At 45.5% G+C, this 19,865-nt stretch overlaps 2 protein-coding genes across 2 annotated transcripts; both read right to left on the bottom strand.

Moving 5' to 3' along the window:
- Positions 1 to 5,370: 5,370 nt before the first annotated feature.
- On the bottom strand, positions 5,371 to 8,802 carry PPIA (peptidylprolyl isomerase A). Its single transcript, XM_080924363.1, has 5 exons — positions 8,683 to 8,802; positions 6,703 to 6,733; positions 6,518 to 6,606; positions 5,936 to 6,108; positions 5,371 to 5,710 (listed from the first exon to the last, which is right to left on the bottom strand). The coding sequence occupies exons 1-5, from the start codon at positions 8,749 to 8,751 to the stop codon at positions 5,578 to 5,580; spliced, it is 495 nt and encodes a 164-aa protein (XP_080780489.1). The 5' UTR covers positions 8,752 to 8,802; the 3' UTR covers positions 5,371 to 5,577.
- Positions 8,803 to 14,035: 5,233 nt separating this feature from the next.
- On the bottom strand, positions 14,036 to 16,368 carry LOC308422887 (large ribosomal subunit protein uL11m-like; the record flags this gene model as incomplete). The annotated part of the gene is made up of 2 exons (XM_080919522.1): positions 14,036 to 14,613; positions 16,323 to 16,368. The coding sequence occupies 2 exons, from the start codon at positions 16,366 to 16,368 to the stop codon at positions 14,036 to 14,038; spliced, it is 624 nt and encodes a 207-aa protein (XP_080775648.1).
- Between the last annotated feature and the right edge of the window lie 3,497 nt (positions 16,369 to 19,865).

Raw genomic sequence — 19,865 nt, 5'->3', positions numbered from 1 at the left:
GATGGCTCAGTGGTTAAGAGCACTGACTGCTCTTCCAGAGGTTCTGAGTTCAAATTCCAGCAACTACATGGTGGCTCAGAACCATCTGTAATAGAATTCAATGCTCTCTTCTGCTGTGTCTAAAGACAGCTACAGTATGATCATATAAATAAAATAAATAAATCTTTTTAAAAAAATCTAAACAAGTTCAATCTTGGTTTTGTATTTGGTTTTGGATTTTTGAGATAGGGCCTCATATAGCCCAGTCTGTTTGTAATCACTGGTGGGCTGGGGTGTACTTTAAATTCCTGTCCTTTTGAATCTTCTTAGTACTTAAAAAAAAAAAACAAAAAACAAAGATTTATTTATTTATTTAATGTATGTGAGTACACTGTAGCTGTCTTCAGATATATCAGAAGAGGGCATCAGATCTCACTATAGATGGTTGTGAGCCACCATGTGGTTGCTGGGATTTGAACTCAGGACCTCTGGAAAAACAACAGTCAGTGCTCTTAACCACTGAGCCATCTCTCCAGCCCTGGTACTTTTTTTTTTTTTTTTTTTTTTTTTTTTTGAATATTTGTTTATTTTATTTATGTGGATACTTTATCTGCATGTACATCTATCTGTACACCAGAAGAGGTCATCTGATCCCATGAGACTACAAGTTACAGATGGTTGGGAGCCACCACATGGGTAATGAGAATTGAACTCAGGACCTCTGAAATAGACACAGGTGCTCTTAACCTCTAAGCCATCTCTCCAACCCACATTTCCTTAGTACTTAAAAGTTCAGTTGTAGGATCTGGAGAAGTGGCTCAGTGATTAAGAGCACTGACTGCTCTTCTTGAGTTCAGTTCCCAGCAACCACACGGTGGCTCACGACCATCTGTAATGGGGTCTGATGCCCTCTTCTGAAGACAGCTACAGTGTACTCACATACTTAAACAAAACTTAAAAATAAATAAAATAAATGAATTTTTTTTAAAAAAAATTCAGTTGTTTGGCAGCCTATAGGTTACTATAAACCTATAGGTCTATTTTTCTTGTAACCACAGCTTTGGAAGAAACTGAGTTCTGTGACTTTCTTACTGAATACACTCCAAAGTGTGTGTGTAGAGCCAGAGGTCAGCATCAGGTGATTTCCTTAGTCATACTTTCTCTTACCTTTGAGGCAGGGTCCCATTGAACCTGGAACTTGCCTATTCAGCTAGACTGGCTAGCTAAGGAACTCTGGAGATCTGCCTGGCTCCATCTTCATGTGCTGGGTTACTACAGATGTGTACCACTCTGCGTTGCTTTTTTAGTACTTTAAAATTTAAGTGTGTTTGTGCATGCCTGCTACAGTGCATGTGTGCAGGTTACAGGACAACCTTCAGTGAGTGCTCTTCACCCTTAAGTGAGTTCTTGGAACAAACTTGGAGCATTAGACTTAAAAGGTATGTTTCTTCTCAGAGCTATCTTACTTACAGTCCCTATACTATGCTTTCTGCATGAGCACTGGGCATCCAGACTCAAACCCTCATATTTACACAGCAAGCACTTCCCAATGGAGCCATCTCTCTGGACCTGTTCTTATTTTAAACCGTCATATCTAGAAGGTGGTGTTTTATTCTGTTAAGATTGATGCTGAGGCTGGAGAGATGGCTCTGCAGTTAAAAGCACTGGCTGCCCTACCAGAGGACTTGGACTCAACTCCCAATATTCCTCATATGTATGTGGAAGCTCATGGTCACTATACCTCCAGCTCCTCAGCATCTGACACACCCTCTTCTGGCCTCTTTGGGCACCAAAGTAATGAACATGCATACATGCAGACCAAATACCCATATACACAAAAATATGAGGGGGGGAGAGTGCGGCAGATCTCTGGTGAGTTCTAGGCCAGCCTGGTCTACATACCAAAGTTCAAGTCAGCCAGGGGCTATACAGAAAGACATTGTCTCAAAAGAACAATAAAAACCACTTGCTGCTCTTGAAGGACCCATGTGCCATACCCAGCACTCACATTGTTCAGCCTGGGACTGCCTATGATACTCCAGGAGATCCAACACTGTCTTCTGGTCTTAATAGCTACCTGCACACACACAACAGACAAGCAGCAATACTTTTTTTTTTAACTTTAAAAGAAAAAGATTGATGGCTGAGTGTAGTTGCACATTCCTTTAATCTGAGCACTCAGGAGGCAGATACGGGCAGACTTCTCGTGAGTTTGATTCCAGTCTGATCTACATAGTAAGTTCCAGGCCAGACAAGGACACTTTCAAAAACAAAAGACTGAGGCCAGTGCTAGATGTGGTGGTTACATGCATATAATCTCAGCACTGGGGCCAGGGAATAGACACAAATCAGACTGGCCTGGACTGCACATCATGGTCCTATCAAAAAGGAAAGGTAGTGGTTTGGGATGCTGTCAGCCCACTACAGTCTCTGTCATCCTTTACCCTGAAGGTCTTAGCTACTGTTACTGATATGTGCTCAGATGAACAGTTGACAACCAGTTGGTTGTGGTGACACACACCTTCAGTCCCAGCCCTCTGGAGGCAGAGGCAGGTGGATCTCTTGAGGCCAGTCAGGGCTACATAGAAATCCTGTCTCAAAGTTGGCAACCAGTAATAACCTTTGTGTATGATGATCTGAAATACTCTAGCATAATTTTTGTTCATCAATTTACAAAGCAGGTCTGGGTACATAGCTTAGCCCATGAAGTATCCAATGACTGTACTATACTGAACTGAGCACACTGGGCTGCATTACCCCAGCATTTCTAAGAATGGTCAGTGGGAAAGCACCACACTGCCAACTGCCCAGAAACCTAAAGACTACCCCTGTAAGTGTGGGTGTAGATATGGTTCATGAACTGCCTCAGCCATATCCATTGTATGGAATTTAGCAATATCACCTTGGGATCTTGTCTTTGATAAACATTTGCTCTTCCAGCTTGACTAATAATTATCTCATTTCTCTTGAGTAGCTGGTATCAGTTTCTCAATCACAACATGTTCTGTCTCCCTCTTTCTTCAGGCCATCTTGGTTTGTGAGCACAAACATAGTTGTGGATATTTTCAGAATCCAGAAGGGCATTCAGCCCACACAGCATGCTCCCAGTTCTGACTATTCTCAGATTGCCTCAAACCCTGACCTCCTAAGCTCTTAGCCAGTATCCCAGTTCCAACTTATTTGATGTGAATTGTAGAGAATCTCTGAAATGTTTGTCAGACCCTGCACCAGTGCTTCTGACCCGTACCAGTGGCCTTCTCACCCAGGATGGGGAGCCTTGTGTGTATGTAGCTGACTGTATATGAATTTTCTTCCTCTGCTATATCCTCTTTGAACAGGTTTGGTTCCCTCCATTGATGGAGATGGTCTCCTTCCTGTGTCTTTCTTAATTCCATGTATTGAAATTCTGCCATATGCTGTGCAGAAGGGTATTCTCTACAAAGATTAGTTCTCTGGCTGTCACCCTCAAAAAAGTGTGGGGAGAAGAAAGGTGCATAGAAGCATTCCAGGAGCTAGAAACATGGCTCAGCACTAAAGAGCTTTTGCTGCTTTTACAAAGGAGCTGAGTTAGGTTCCCAGGCCTCACATGGCGGCTCACAGCTTCCTGCAACCCCAGCTCCACGAGGGATCTGATGTTCTCTTGTGCCCTTTCACAGGCTAATACATTCAGGATGCAGGTGCCACACAGATACACATACACATTTAAAAAGAAAGACCTGTAAGTGGCTTGAAGTAACCTGTGAAAATGATTTGCTATCTTAACCCCAAAACTCTACAAAATCAAGCAAATCACTGTGTTCACTTTATGAACACCAATGAAAACACCTGAGCCATCTTTCCAGCTCCCGAAATGCTTCTTTGCACCTTTCTCCTTCCCACACTCATCCTCAGATATGCATATCTGAAAAGCATCTAGTATCTGAAAGATGGCTCTTCAAAGAAATAGTTGTCATTACAATGCTGGAGTCAGGAGGTGTGCCTAAGCCTACTATTGTTGAGATTGGGTCCCTCTGTAACTGGGCTGTACTGGTAGTGCTCTTCCTGTCACAGGCTTACATTTTTTTACTCTTATATTTACAAAATAAAATCAATTTTAAAACACACAGACACAAGGACTAAGGAATCTGAAGTCAACAATAGGAGAAAAGGGTTTCTGCCATTGCAAAGAGGAAGTTACTGATTCAGGCCAACATCTTAAAATGTCAAAACCATCATCAGGTGGAAGGTGCTTTTTACCCTCAGACTACATGCTCCACAGAAAGAATGCGAACCTCGCCAAGCCAGACATGGGTTTATCACACTGGTAATCCCAGCACTTCAGAGAATGGCTGAGTCAAGGCCAGCCTATATCACCTAGTGAATTTCAAACTAGGCTGAGTTAGAAAGTCTGACCCATCTTTCTCATTTTCAGCAAGTGATCTGTCAACTATTTTAACCTCCCATTTTAATCTAGTCTTGGTACTTTTGTCTTTTGATGTGAGAAAAACTCAGGAACCACATTAAAGCAGTTAATGCTCTGTGAACTGAGTGGAACCTGGTGGTTGGGATCTCAAGGGAAGGCTAGGGCAAAAACTCAGGACACTCACTTTGTGAGTCTCTGGGTTGTAAGTCTCATGTGAAACTCATATAGCTGAAGTTAGCCTTAAACTGATATTTGTCTCCATTTTCCAAAGTGAATAGCTTTTTACCGTCATGTCTGGCTTGAGGCAGTTTCTATCCTCAGGAAGCTATTTTGTTAGTTTTTAAGTTTCATTAAGTAGGAGACCAAGAATCCCTGGTTAGTTATATCTTAAGAAATGTTTTTTTTTTAGACTGGGTTTTATGTCGCTCTATCCTGCAACTTTTAAAAGGTTTATTAATGAGTACACTGTACTTATTAAAGTACTTCAGACACACCAGAAGAGGGCATCAGATCCCGTTACAGATGGTTGTGAGCCACCATATGGTTGCTGGGGATTGAACTCAGGACCTCTGGAAGAGCAGTCAGTGTTCTTAACCAGAGCTATCTCTCCAGCCCTGGCCTCCAATTCCCTCCACCTAAGTGGAGGATAGGCTGGGACAAAGGCATGCACTACCATCCAATTTTTAGTCCTTTAAACTCAGGTTTGTCCCCCTTCTACTCAAACTTCTGGGAGCTTAAAATCTGAGGCTTAAACCAGATGGCTTACCTGGTTTATCTAGATCTCAGTTATGTCCATGTGGCAGTCCCCACACCTACCCAGTTTGGGAAGTTCCTGATCCCCCCACCCCCTCTCCAAGACACTCAGTGGCAGTTAAGACCTCTTGGGTTAGAGAAGACAAAAATCTTACAGAGTACTGCTATAGTCATAGCCAAGTAACCTAACCAGTTGCTTAGAGACCTATATCAACACTTCAATACAAACAAGGGCAAACAGTTCTTATTTAGTTTTTATTCATAATCATAAACTTAACTTTGCAATCCAGCTAGACTTTAAGGGGAATGAGGAAAATATGGAACCCAAAGAACTTCAGTGAGAGCAGAGATTATAGGATATTGCGAGCAGATGGGGTGGGAGTGCTCTCCTGAGCTACAGAAGGAATGGTTTGATGGGTAAAATGCCCGCAAGTCAAAAGAAATTAGAGTTGTCCACAGTCGGAAATGGTGATCTTCTTGCTGGTCTTGCCATTCCTGGACCCAAAACGCTCCATGGCTTCCACAATGTTCATGCCTTCTTTCACCTTCCCAAAGACCACATGCTTGCCATCAAGCCTGTAAAAAAATGATCACTACTATCAGCAACTAGAAGCAGATTGCACACTAAAGATATAAAAGTTACCAAACAGTTCAACACAAACACAATCAGTACTCTTACTAACTAATCAACTTCCACTATTTTAAGAGATGGAATGAAAGGAACATTGAAGGAAGAACAAGTGTCCCTCAACGAAGCTTTGTACTCTTTCAACAGATCCATTCATTCATTGAGCTTCTTACCACTCAGTCTTGGCAGTGCAGATAAAAAACTGGGAACCATTTGTGTTTGGCCCAGCATTTGCCATGGACAAGATGCCAGGACCTGTGTGCTTCAGGATGAAGTTCTCATCCTCAAATTTCTCTCCATAGATGGACCTGCCGCCAGTGCCATTATGGCGTGTAAAGTCACCACCCTGTAAAAAACAGATAGTAATGTCACTTTGACAATGTGACTTGACAGCATGTGCCACCACACTGAAGTCTTTATAGGAGCTCTAGGACTCAGGTCCTCAATTTTTGGATTCTTATGTAGCAGTTACTTCACAGGGTTCACACCCAATCCAATCCAAGGTACAGATTTTAGAAGGTTAGTGTGCTAACACATCTGGAATCCCAGCACACGGGAAGAGCCAGAGGATAAGGAATTTAAGGCCAGTCTACATTAAGACAGTCTCAAAACAATGAAACCTGTGCTGGGGCCAGTGCAATATAAAGGGTCAGCCACCAGGCTCAGAAAAACAAAACAGGCAATGTAAAAATTAGCTCAAGTCAAGTTTAACTGAAACATTCTGGCTCAAGGAAGTAAAAATGTCAGTTTCATACCTGGCACATAAATCCTGGAATAATTCTGTGAAAGGAGGAACCCTTATAGCCAAATCCTTTCTCTCCAGTGCTCAGAGCACGAAAGTTTTCTGTTAAAAACAAAAACATGTACACACATATATACTTTCTCTTTGTAATACTTTTACCCATGAAATTTGTTAAATCTAGAAAATAATGAAACCAACCTGCTGTCTTTGGAACTTTGTCTGCAAACAGCTGTAACAACAACAAAAAAAAGCTAAATATATAATATAATAATAATAATAATAATAATAATAGTATCATGGTTAATGCCATTAGCTGTAGGGATTTGTAAATCATAAATTCATTCTCACTTAAAACACTACTTTGGTAATAACTTCCAATTCCCAGTAAGAATCACTCCTATCAGCTTTAAGGTCCTACAGGGTTGAGCTGAGAAATAGAACCAGTAATAAAATCTGGAACCAGGCATGACTTAAATAGTGACAGACTCCTTAAGCATGACTCAAGAGTTTTTAATACATCAGACCTACTTCTAAATACTTCAGGCTTCTCAAAAGTATATATATACCACCACCCTAACTTCATGTTGAAACACAAAATCAAAAATCCTCAAAGCAGCCACACAATGCATGATTAGGTAAATAAACTGAAAATGCAATCACCTTCAACCTGTCAGCATTGCTACATTCCTATGTAGTTCCCTATCCAAATTGTAGAGGATTTGAACATTTCCTCAATGTTTACAAGCCCCTCCACAGCTAGTTGAAAAAGCCAACTCACCAGCTGCAGCATCTACATTTCTGAGAGATGTATATTTATGGTTTAAGTGGTTAAATATGTGATTCTTCCGAAATGTTTAAGCTCCTTTTCTCACAGCTTCCCAAGTCCACATTTTAGTTGCATGTGTGAGTTAAAAGCCTTTGTCAGCTTCACCTCTATTATCACCTATGGAACTGAAAGTCTTGTCTCATTCCCATTAAGCTCTGGATAACGTGATACCTCCTACCCAGCACTAAGCTTAGGCCAAGTTTCCACAGGAGTCCTCGTCAATTATCAGCTCTGACAACAAACACGCTGGCTAAAGACTAATTAGAACCTAGCGCTCTCTTTAGGTGCCTACCTACTATGTACCCAGCACTGTGATGAGAGGGCAATGGGGAGATCTAGTTTTGGAGTTAAGAGCATCAAAATTCACTCAGTGATCCCTTCTAGAGAACAGTTTAGACAGGGAAGACACAAAGTAACATCTTACTATGGCCTAAGGGCTAAGGTTAACGAGAATATGTAATTTTGTAAAAGAAACAATTGCTTAGAATACTCTTAATTATTAACTGATCTTTAAATAGCCACTAAACACCTCCAGAACTAATTAAGTAGGTAACCACTGGCAATCCACCTTGGTCAATATAAAACTGCAGCGTGGCCAGTCCTAACATGCCTATTTCACAGAGGGTAATAGGGAGGGGTTCTAGAGCGCCTCCCACGCTGCGCCATCACTGCGACAGGAGGCGGTCCTTGGGCACCAGCAAAAGCCAGGCCTTCCTCGTTTCCGCTCCGGGGAGGGGGACGCCGAGGGGTATTTTGGGCCTCCCTAACCAAACGTTGTTGCTTCAGACCAAATGGCCAAACGCTCGCTCAATTCGCGCTCAACTCTGCTACCAAACTACATTCTTAATAGATATTACCAGATCTGGGAGCCATTAGATTTAACCGGACTAACGAGCACGTAGCGGTTCACCCAGCCTTCGTCCTTGAGACCTTAAGTGTTCCTGCCCAGATCCGACCAAAAGGCGGTGGCTGGGGGAAGGTATCTGGGAAGAGGCCCGCAGGGCTGCGGCTCCGCAGCGGAGCAGGGCGGGGCCCAACGGCTAGGAGATGGGAGAGGCGCGGAGCACGTGCGCCCGGCCTCGCTGGGCCCCACAGGACGCAGCCACGTGCGCCTGCGGGTAGGCCGAGGCGGGCGGGGGCAGCCCCCTCCCCCCCAACGGCCGCGCCCCGCCCGGCTTTGTCCGCCGCCCGCCCAGCCTCCCCGCGCCTCGCCGGCCTCCCAAAATGGCCCCTCGTCAGGAAATGGCGCCGCCGCCCGCGTTCGCTCCTCCCGAGGGTCGGCCCGCGACCGAGGGAGCCTCCCCCTCCACCGCTCCCAGCACCCCACTCTGAAACACCACTGCCCACCCTACCTCGAAGGAGACGCGGCCCAAGGGCTCGCCATCCGCCATGATGTCGAAGAACACGGTGGGGTTGACCATGGTTGCAGCAAGAGGCAAAAAGCGACAGCGGCGTCTGCAAAGCGGCACGAGCCTCGCCGCTGCTTCTTTTATACCCGGTTCTGGTCCCGCCCACTACCAAGTCGCGCGCCTGGACCTGGATCAATCACAACTGCTTCCCAGACGGAGTGACGGTGCGACAGGCCTATGGGCGCACGCGGACGCGGGTAAGGCGGGGAGCGAGGCGCGCGTGCGCAGTAGTGCGCGGAGGCAGGTTCCCGCCCGCGGGCTCCTAAGGGATGGTAGCGGCGCGGTCGGTGGGGTAAGAGTCCGAGGGCAGTTAAGGAGGGTGGCCGCGCAATCTGGCTGTCCTTAGGAATATGTCGGCTCCTCCTGCCTTCCCCAGAGATACTACGTATCTTCCCATTGCACAGAGGGAGTAACTGAGGCAAAGGTGGACCTCAAGGTCGAGCGGCCCTTCAAGGTCGGGCGGGGTCCTGCGGTGCGGCCCTCGCTGCGGAAACTCGAACGGCACCCCTGGGCCGAGATCCAGGACCCACACCGGCATTGTGCAATGGCAACCGCTTCCTGATAGGTCCCTTTGAGCTCCTCCGTTTTCCTAAACTCTGGGGAACGGGCACAAGCAGCCCCCTCATTTTAAAGATTATGAAATACTTTTTAAATGTCCTACTTTCCAAATATATCTTGTGTTTTCTCCAGGAGGAAGCTATTTAAACACGATCCTGGTTTTCAGAGCCTACCTGTAATTTTTTTTCTCCTCCCCCCACCCAATCTCCCAAGGTCTTCTCATTGCATCACGAGGCCTAAGGAGTACTCACAACAAATGCTTCCCAGCATGGCGGCACGCGCCTGTAAATCCCACCCCTAGGTAGACTGAGTCAGAACGCTAGTGAGTTCCAGACAGCCTGAGCTATAAGTGAGGCCCTGCCTCAAAAACAACGAAGCTTGAGTATGGGAAAGTCAGTGCTGTGTGTGGAAGATCGTTCTCCATAACGTCTGCTGGAGTTGGCTCCAAACTGTAAGGCCTTAGACACAGAACCTCAGGAATGTGGGTCTGGCCATGCCTTATTTGGATGAATCAGACCAAAAGCAGGTTCCGTTCAACTACAAAGAGTCTTGATCTGCCAAACTGCAATTCTGAACCAGTGGAGTTTTTATTCATAGAGCATCCTGTAAACCTGCTTTTCTCAAAAAAATCTGACGATAAAGTGCTTGCAATACACTTGGGACCTGCGCTTGGATTCCCAGCACCTATGTAAAAGCCAGGCCGTTGGGAAGAGTCTGTAAGCCCAGACCTGGAGGTAATGGAGACTCTAAAGCCGAGTCAGCATAATGGATAAGACAGAGGGGAGATGGCCCCATGGTTAAGAGCATTTGCCTTCATTTTTAATTAACTGGTTGCTTTGGTTATAGTTGAGTTTTAGGAGTTCTTTACATATTCTGGGTTTAATTTGTTTCCTTTTTTTTTAAGATTTATTTATTTCATGTATGTGAGTACACTGTCACTGTCTTTAGACACATCAGATCCCATTACAGATGGTTGTGAGCCACCGTGTAGTTGCTGGGAATTGAACTCAGGACCTCTCTTCAGACCCCTGGGTTTAATTTCTTATCAGACACATAATTTGCTGATATGTTCCCCTATCACTCTATTGAGCCAGCAGGACACTTAGCAGGTAAAAGTGCAATCCAAGTCCTTGGAACAGGGTAAAAGGCCAGATGAAGTGGCTCACATCTGTGATCACAGCACTCTGAAGGCTGGGAATCAAAGAGAGGAGACTGACAGAAGTCACTAGAAGGTCATTGGCTCAAAGCAAGGTGAATATCTCAGAGAGATGCTTAGAGGGGACAAGTCTGATGACCCACATGGTAGAAGGAGAGGACAGAATCCCATGTTTTCCTCTGAGCTCCGAATATGCATGTGCACACACACTAAATAAATGTTCTTAAAAAGTCCAACTTGCAAAGAAGTTTTCTTTAAGCTGTACATGTGCTCACACACACACACACACACAAGTAAATAAATGTAAATACATAAGTAGATAAATGTAAACACACATAGTAAATAAATGTGCCTCCCACACAAACAAGTCTGTGTTAGGATTACAGATATGAACCACCATACTCAGTTTATACAGTGCTGGGACTAGAGCCCAGGACTCCAGGCTTGCTAGGCAAACAGTCTACTGACTGAGCCACATCCCCAGACCCCAAAACAAGGCACTTGTAGCAAGACCCTGGATCACAGGAAACACCATCTCAACAGGCTCCCAACAATCTATAAGGGTTTTGTTTTTTCCATGTCTTGAGTAATACTCATTATTCTCTCTTGAAAGCATATGGAAGTCGGAGTATATAGCTCAGTTGTTCAGTACTTGCTTAGCCTTGGAAGAGCTTGAACCACACCCAGCCAGGCATACCTGCCAGGCAGAGGAGGGAACTGGCCAACATGTCTAACGCTGCACAGGCTCACATAAGCCTGTAATGGGGGTTGAACCTGTCCCTAGGGCATAGGTACTAGGGCTTATGTGTTTGAGAGCAAGGGCACCTGGGAGAACTGCCTTGTGATTCCCCCAGGGGCTACGCTGATTGCTCCAGATCAGTCATTACCATAGGGAGGGGAGAAGGGCAAGCCAGAGAGATGTCAGCCTTAAAGAACTGAAAGCCTGGTTTCACAGCCTAGTCCAGATGTCTGTCCATGCAGACTGGATGGACTTGACCCCATACACTAACAGCCTGCCAGATGAAATGGTACACAGTTCTCCAAACGAAGATACCTTTTAGTTTCTAGCTTCAACTTTTTGGGATAAAGGAGGCCAAGGTCTTGCTATCTAGTGACTAGATTCAATCTCCCTATGTAGCCAGGCTGGCCTTCAGGTCATGGTAATGCTTCTGAGCTTCCTGGGAGCTGGGATTACAGGGAAGTGACACCACCTCTTCCCAAGGGATTTTGGCCTGTTTCTAGTGGACAACATAGTATCATAGCTTGTTTTCAGGGAGTTCCTGCAACAAATACATTCCAGGTGGAGATGGTCTCACTCCCAACCTCAGGATTGGGCAGCACTGGATATAACATGATGATATTTTCTTCAAGAAATTATCATCATCCCTGGAACTTTTGCTTAAATGCTGGGAAAGAGATGCTCTTTCTTCTGGAGTCATTGGGACACAGGGTCTCTCTCTAATGCATTCACAAGCATTGGGTAAATTGGAGTGACTTCCAGCCCTGTTCCAGGCCTGGACAACACCACTTCAAAAGTCTTAGCTTACTTTTTGCCTCCAGCTGCTGGGGGTTTTTGGGGTTTTTTTTTTAGATTTATTTAATTGGGGGGGGGGGGGTTGGAGAGATGGCTTAGTGATTAAGAACACTCACTGACTATTCTTCCCAATGTACTGAGTTCAATTTCCAGCAACCACATGGTGGCTCACAGCCATCTATCTGTAATGAGATCTGATGCCCTCTTCTGGTGTGACTGAGGTCAGCCATAGTGTATTATATATTATAATATAATATATATAATATTTTTTAAGATTCACTTAATCTTATTATATATGAGTACACTGTAGTTGTCTTCAGACACACCAGAAGAGGGTATCAGGCATCGGATCTCATTACAGATGGCTGTGCTGGGAATTGAACTCAGGACCTCTGGAAGATGCTCTTAATTGTTGAGCCCCCAGCAGCTGTTTTTGTTTGTTTTGTTTTTTGTTGTTTGTTTTCAGCTTTTTAAATTTTTATTTACTTTGTATGCACATGTCTGCATTCCAGAAGGACAGTTTTAGATCCCATTGCCATGTGGGTGCTAGGAATTGAACTCAGGACCTCTAGGAAGAACAGCCAGTGCTCTAACCACTGAGCCATCTCTCCAGCCCTGTTTTCAGCTTCTTATTTCACCTCTATAGGCAAACTGTAGAGGTCTCCCTGTTCAAACATCTTGAGAATTTTTAGGACATTGACAGCAAAGCATTTGTCTGGATATGGCCATTCCAAGGGCAGGTTGCCTCTGCCTGTACTATCTGTGTGGCTTGCAATGCTTCTTAGGCCCCTAGGGGGCAGCACCCAAGCACAGCACTTGCCAGGGTTCTTTGGGATCTTGTCCTCCAAGAATAGCCCTGATGTAGATGCCCCAGTGTTTGAGGCTTGCACACTATAGATTTTGCCCATTTATACATATTATTCAGCTGATTCCAGAAGAAATACTGGGGTAGACCTTGAACCTCTCTTCTTCAGAGAGCACAGCTGTGCTGACCATGGCTAAAAGTATGTTGCCAATATACAAAGGTTAACAGGGAGCTAGAGAGATGGCTCAGTGCCTGACTGCTCTTCCTGAGGTCCTGAGTTCAATTCCCAGCAACCACATGGTGGCTCACAACCATCTTTAGTGGTATCTTATGCCCTCTTCTGATATGTCTGAAGACAGCTACAGTGTGCTCATATACACAAAATAAATAAATCTTTTTTAAAAGGGGAGGGGGTTAACAGGAGGCAAATTTCATACCAACTATTCTGGGGTGGCCAGAACTAAAATACACATATCTTTTTTTCTTTTTTTTCTTTTTTTCAAGAGACAGGGTTTCCCTGTGTATCCCTGGCCATCCTAGAACTTGCTCTGTAGACCAGGCCAGACTGCCTCTGTCTCCCAAGTGCTGGAATCAAAAGCATGGGTCACAACATCCAGTCAAATGTCCTTTTTCAAAGTGAGGTTTCTGTACCCGTTACAATCAATAGAACCAACTCTAGCTAAATGCATCAATGGATTTATCAGAAAGTTTGCTAATAACTCATGATGCATTGGAAGAACAAGAGATATAAGCTTAGAGAACGAATAAGAACTAGAGGCCTCACACCTGTAGCAAACCAGAATTTGCCATCACAATACACCTATTGAAGATGCAGCCTCCAGCCTTGGACACAACTACAGTGCCCAAGCCCAGCCCATGTGCTTACTCATAGCACAAGAACACTGAGCCCCAGTCCTCAACACTGAGTTTTCTAGTTTGCTTTCTGTTACTGTGATAAAACACTCTGACCAAAAACAACTTAGGAGGAGGAAAGGGCTTATTTAATCTTACTTTACCAGATCCATTGTCTTAGGGTTTTACTGCTGTAAACAGACACCGTGGCCAAGGCAACTCTTTTTTTTTTTTTTTTTTTTAATGACAAAGGATGTTTATTCAGGCTTGATCCCTTGGCATAGCATATGTATAAAGGTATGTCAGGAAATTATAAATCTGGTTGCCATGAAGTCTTTGGCTCAGCTTCCTCCATGGGCCCCCTTCTCAGCCTCTCACTTCAAGGTTGGGGTCACTTCTTGGCAGCTTCTGCCTGGGCTGCCAAATCTTTCTGAGCAGCCGGAAACACGGCTCGTTCCTTCTGGAATGCCGCCTTCACCACACAAGTGCCCAGGGAACAGGCAGATCCAATGATGGACCGGACAACAGAAGACAGGGGTACATCTTGCATGGCAAAAGCATTGTCCTTAGCTTTGACACAGGCAATTTCATATATGTGCTTCAAACTCACCCAACCTTCCACCTCTTTCCCTGTTTGCCAGGCCCCCTTCTCAATCCCAACAGCTGCCTTCAAAAAGTAGGAAATAGTGGGCTGCCCAATCTTGAGCTCAAATGTTCTGTCGGGCTTTATAAAAATTTTTGTAGGCAAGGGAATGCCTCTTTTAATGTCCTTTGTCTTCTCGTTGAACTCTTTGCAGAACTGGTTGATAGAGACACCTCGCTGACCCAAAATGGGACCTAGTGGAGACCCAGGAATAGCTTGGCCTGCTCGCATGATGAACCAGATGACGCCGCCGGCCTCGGGCTTCTTGAGGGTCCAGGTGGCCCAGCTTAGCTCCAACACAATGTAGGATTTCAATCTTAGATCACCTTGGAGAACCAAAGAACTACGGTCTCCACAGCAATTCTTATAAGGACAATATTTAATTGGGACTGGCTTACAGGTTCAGAGGTTCAGTCCATTATCATCAAGGTAGGAGCATGGCAGCATCCAGGCAGGCAAGCATGGTGCAGGCAGAGCTGGGGGTTCTACATCTTCATCTGAAGGCTGCTAGAAGACTGGCTTCCAGACACCTAGGATGAGGGTCTTAAAGCCCACACCCATGGTGACACACCTACTCAACAAGGCCACACCTCCAAATAGTGCCTCTTCCCGGGCCTAGCATTTTCAAACCACCACATCCATTATTGAGGAAAGTCAGGGCAGGAGCTTAAGGAGGAATCACTGGAGGATACTGCCTACTAGCCCATGGTTAAATAGCCTTCTTCTATGCCCTTACCATTACCCAGAGATAGTACAGCTCACAGTGGGCTAGGCCCATTCACATCAGCATTAAGAGAATTCCTTGTAGACATAGCCACAGGGTTAATTTGATCTGGGCAATCCCCCAACTGAGACTCCCTGCTGAGTCTGACAAGTTACCAATCCTAGAGCAGCAGACTAGCAAACACTTCCTCCTCTGAACTTGCAAGTATCTGTGAGCATCCTAGGCTGGCCAGGAGGACACACCAACATGGGTGGTGGATACTTCCCTGATGCTGGCTGCATTAGGCTGGGGCAACCAATCAGGAAGATGGTGACCCCAGAATTCACAGTCTAGTCAAAAAAGTTAAAGTATAGGATCCCCCAGGCTAAAACTTTGTTCCCTCTGTGTTACTGGGGATAGAAGTCAGAGATTTTTGCAAGGGATCTGACACTCAGCCATACCCCATACTCCTAAGGGTGTTTAATCACACTCTAGACCTGCCTCCAGACAGACAAGGAGGGAGGTGATAAAGAGAAGACTCTCCGTGAGACACTCAGGGGATGGTCTACACAGGAACATGCTGAAGCTGTGGAAAAGCTGTAGTAAATAATTTTTAACAAGATTACAGGTTAAAAAAGACTAAAAGTCAGATTGTATCTGACAACAGATGTAAAGCCTGAGCAATGACTGTAAGCTGGAATGGGAAGTTATATTGTCAATGCTGATGGAGAGCTATTGATAATTTCTTCTGGCAAATGGGCTCTGTGACTACATGAGAACCTTAAAAAAAAACATGTATTACTGTGTGTATGACTTGTGGGCATGATGTGTGGGGTATAAGTGCCACACATATGGAACACACATGTAGAGGTCAGAGGCCAACTTTGTGGGATTGGTTCTCTCCTATGGGTTCTGGGATCAAACTCAGGGTGTCAAGCTTGCGAGCAAGCACTTTTACTCGATAAGCCATCTGACTGGCCCACACAAGAACATTTCTATTTTCTAGGATGCTTTCTAAAGTATCTAAAGATATCTGCAACCAACTTTCATAGGATGGTTAACAGGTAAAGTACAAAAACACGGATACACTGAAAAAGCCCTTCACAGAGCAAATCCAGGTTGTAGAAGGTCCCATCTGTTCTAGAGCTAGAAGCTTCCTCCAGGACCATGGGTTAGATGAAGCCAAAGGAGGCCAGAATCTGAGAAATGTAGGAATGCGGCGTGGAGAGCTCCATGTAGGCAGGAGTTACACTTACTTACACTACTCTCTCTGACTGCCCCTCTGATTTTGGAAAGGGCTCTCTACCTCAGCCTAGTTGTAGGTGAACCCACATGGGAACCAATCCGAGTCATCCCTGGTGTGAGAAGGCGCCACCATTATGCCCTTTGTGTGAGGTGGCTGAGAACTGGGCTAGAGCACTGTAGGTACAACCACACAGAAGCATATGACTGAGACAGAGTTTGCAGGGAGCCACAGTCAACCTCTCCGCCCCCCATTACCCCGCCTTCCATCTCTCTCAGCCTCCCCCCACCCCCCCAATGAGCTGTGCCAGAGGCCCTGGTGGATGTTGGAATACTATTTTGAGTTCTTTTTCTAACCTCGTTCAAATTGTTCTCCCAAAAGTTCTGACTAATGCACAACGCAAGCCTTCAGCAGGGGAAGCCCAGCTAGAGAAGAGGTGGCGTGTGGAAGTGGGAGGAAGGGGGCTCATTAATTGTCTTGGGCCTCAAGCCTTTAGTCCTAGCACTTGGGAGGCAGAGGCAAGAGCATCTCTGAGTTCAAAGGTCAGCCTTGTCTACAGAGTGAATTCCAAGACAGCCATGGTTACACAGAGAGAACTTGTCACGAAAAATAAAACAAAGTCAGTTAACAAAGAGGTGCAAACCCTAAGACTCACATAAAGTTCAAAGCTGGATACATTTAGGAGTCGTGGGCACCTCTGTGGTCTGGGCCAGCAGGCACACCAAGTGGCAGCCACCAAACCTCAATAACATATCACTCCTGTGTGTTCTTTATGACAGTTAAAACAAAAGCAAACCACAGGGCAAGTGACCAATAACCTTTGAGATAAAAGGTCAATTGACTGCAGGGTTTGGGGAAGACAGAATATAAAATGGTTCTAACAAACTTGGTGCTGATGTCTTGACTTCTTAGAACCAAGAAGACCTAGAGGGGTTGGGGACAGAGAGAGTTAATAAGAGAGGGAAGGGCGTTCCCCCTTGTTGGGGAATGTTTCTGTGCACTGTGCATTTGAACATTGGTTTCTGTAGGGGGAATCTGGGTGCAGTCTGGACTTGGTATTTTCATTATGAAGCCTCTGCTGACTCAGTATTTTGTCAGACATTCTTCTCCATCTTCTGATTGGCCACTACAGATTGGATCAGCCTGTAGCTGGGCAAGAGAGTATAAGGTGGTACTTCTGTGCCTTGAGAGAGAAAGAAAGGGTCTCAGGTGGAAAGAGGGGAGCTGCCATTGAGACAGGAGTTAAGAAGGCCAGAAAGAGACCAGGATGACAGGTAAACACCATGTGGCTGGGAAGTGGGCCAGGCCGGCATTGTCGGGTTAGAGTAACTCAGGATCAGCACAGCTATAGTGCCCAGAAACTTATAATAAACATACCAGGTCTCCATGCCATTCAGAGTAAGGGTAGGCATAGAAAAGCCCAGTACCTTTACACCCATTTTTAAGGGTCTGAAGTCTCAGGAGGTCCAGTGGCCCCTCTTTCTTGTCATATAATCCAACACCTGACTGGGCTTTTTCAAAAGCAAGGGGAGGCTTCTAATGACTAAGTACATCACTTTCTTGTAGGTCTGCTGTGGGTTTATGTCCTGCAGGTTTGGTCTTGGTCATCCATGTTTCTACAGGCAACTGGTCCTTTGTTATTCGATTTGTTAACGTAATTATTGTTAGTATCTAATTTCCATGAGATTGGTATAAGCCTTTTTTCCTCCTCCTTTCTTCCCCTCTCTTCTCTCCTGCCTGCCTCTGGTGCTGGGGAGATCCTGGGGCATCTGAGCTACACACTTCACTCCTCACTTTCCACTTGTTTTCCTAGTCCGGTTAACTAAAGACTTCTTTCTAGTTTGAGGCCAGCCTGATCTACAGAGCAAATTCTAGGATAGCCAGGGCTACACAGAGAAACCTTGTCTCAGAAAAAAACCAAAACAAAACCAAATGAACCACTTAATGTGGGTGCTGGGACCTCTGCAAGAGCTGTAGACACACTGAACTCCGTGGCCATCTGTCTCTTACCTAGCCCTTTCCCCCACTTTCTCTGCCCTAATCTTCCCTTCCTCCCTGTGCTCTCTTTGGGCTTAGCTTGGCTTATTTCTAGTCTCTTTAGATATAAAAGTAGTATGGACTTGATAGCTCCACTTATTGAGACAGGGTCTATGTAGCTAGCCCTGGCTGTCCTGTATACGGACCAGGCTGGTCTCTGCTTCTATTTTGTGTATGTTTTGTGTGTACATATGTCTATACACTACATGTGTACCTGGTGCCTAAAGAGGCCAAAAGAGGGCATTGGATCCCCTGGAACTGGAATTACAAATGGTTGTGAGCTGTTAAACACAGGCCCTCCAGAGAAACAGCCAGTGCTCTTAACTGCTGAGCTCTCTATCTCCAGCCCTAAGATTTTCACCTTTTAAAAGTAGGCTATTGGCTAGTTTGGGGGTTGGGGGTGCACGCCTTGAATCCAAGCATTCAGGAAGCAGAGGCAGGTTAATATATCTCTGAGTTCAAGTCTAGCCTGGTCTACATTGTGAGTTCCAGGACAGCCAGAGTTAGTGAGATCCTGTCTCACAAGGTTATCCATTCCCTCGCTCTGCTCTTGCTGTGTATCTTGAGTATGCTGCTTTCATTTGCCTGCAATTTTGTTAAAATACTGGTTAGATGGTGCACACATAATTCTAGCCTCAGGCAAGGCAGGATGAAGCTAGCCTGGGCTTCATGGGGAGCCTGTCTCAAAAACAGATGTGATTTCCAATTTTCTGAGTTTCCTTCCTGCCTGTGTGCTGTGACTCACTGCAGGGACAGCAGGTTCCAGTCTAACTGCCTGAGACAGGCTATATCTTGGGGCATGTTGCACTGAGAACATGTATCAGGTCTAGCCAACTTTATTAAAGTTATGTAGTATCTGGTACATACATAAGATTATAGTGACCAAGCAAGTTCGATGTGGGAAATCCTGAAGCCACCAGCCCTCACTGGGTCTCCACAGGGAACACGTCCATGCCCCTGCTTTGCTAAAAGAAATGCATGTAAAAGTCCTGTGCAACCCATTAGCCTTGAGCTTCTCAGAACTGTGTTCTGAGTCTCTATAATCTTTACTGTCATTCATTCCCGATGGTGCACAGGGACTCTGGACAGCTACTCCTCAATCACTTGTCCACCCCCGCCCCAGGTTGTATTTTCTGGATGGCTGTTGTCAGGACAAATGGCTAAGGCACCGCAAGTCTCTAGGCTCTCCACATTGCAAGTACCTGTTACAGAGTTGGCATCCTAGCTCTTCTAATCCTACCCCTACCCTAAACTCCAGCTCTTCCTCCCCTTCCCCACTGGAGGCTGGAGCCAAAGATTGCAGTGGTGTCCTGTGGCCTCCTGCTGTTTTCTTCACTTCTGTCCCCTCCCCCACTCTCAGCAAGAGGACAGAAAAGCTGTAAACAGGCTCCTTACGGTAATGAGAGGGCCACCAGTATGTTCTCCAAAGTCAGACAGCTAACGGAGCCTCTGCAGCAGTTTCTCCTTCTTCCCTAGCAGCCTCCTCCAGTGCAGCAGGGAAGGCTTTGGCAGCCAGCCGAGGATTCCCCTCACCCCTCCCAGACTCTCACCTTTCCGGTTGCACAGGAAATGCTGTCTGGGCAGGGCGCGGGCCA

The sequence above is a fragment of the Micromys minutus genome (assembly GCF_963924665.1).
Source record: "Micromys minutus genome assembly, chromosome: 1".
Classification (NCBI taxonomy): domain Eukaryota; kingdom Metazoa; phylum Chordata; class Mammalia; order Rodentia; family Muridae; genus Micromys; species Micromys minutus.
Note: the sequence above shows the minus strand (reverse complement) of the source record. Positions and strands in the feature narration are given on the sequence as shown.

Coding starts and splice junctions, on each gene's coding strand:
- PPIA (XM_080924363.1), bottom strand. CDS start 8,751: ATGGTCAACCCCACCGTGTTCTTCGACATCATGGCGGATGGCGAGCCC. Junction 6,734..8,682: donor TGGGCCGCGTCTCCTTCGAG/GTAGGGTGGGCA, acceptor TTGTTGTTACAG/CTGTTTGCAGACAAAGTTCC. Junction 6,607..6,702: donor CAAAGTTCCAAAGACAGCAG/GTTGGTTTCATT, acceptor TGTTTTTAACAG/AAAACTTTCGTGCTCTGAGC.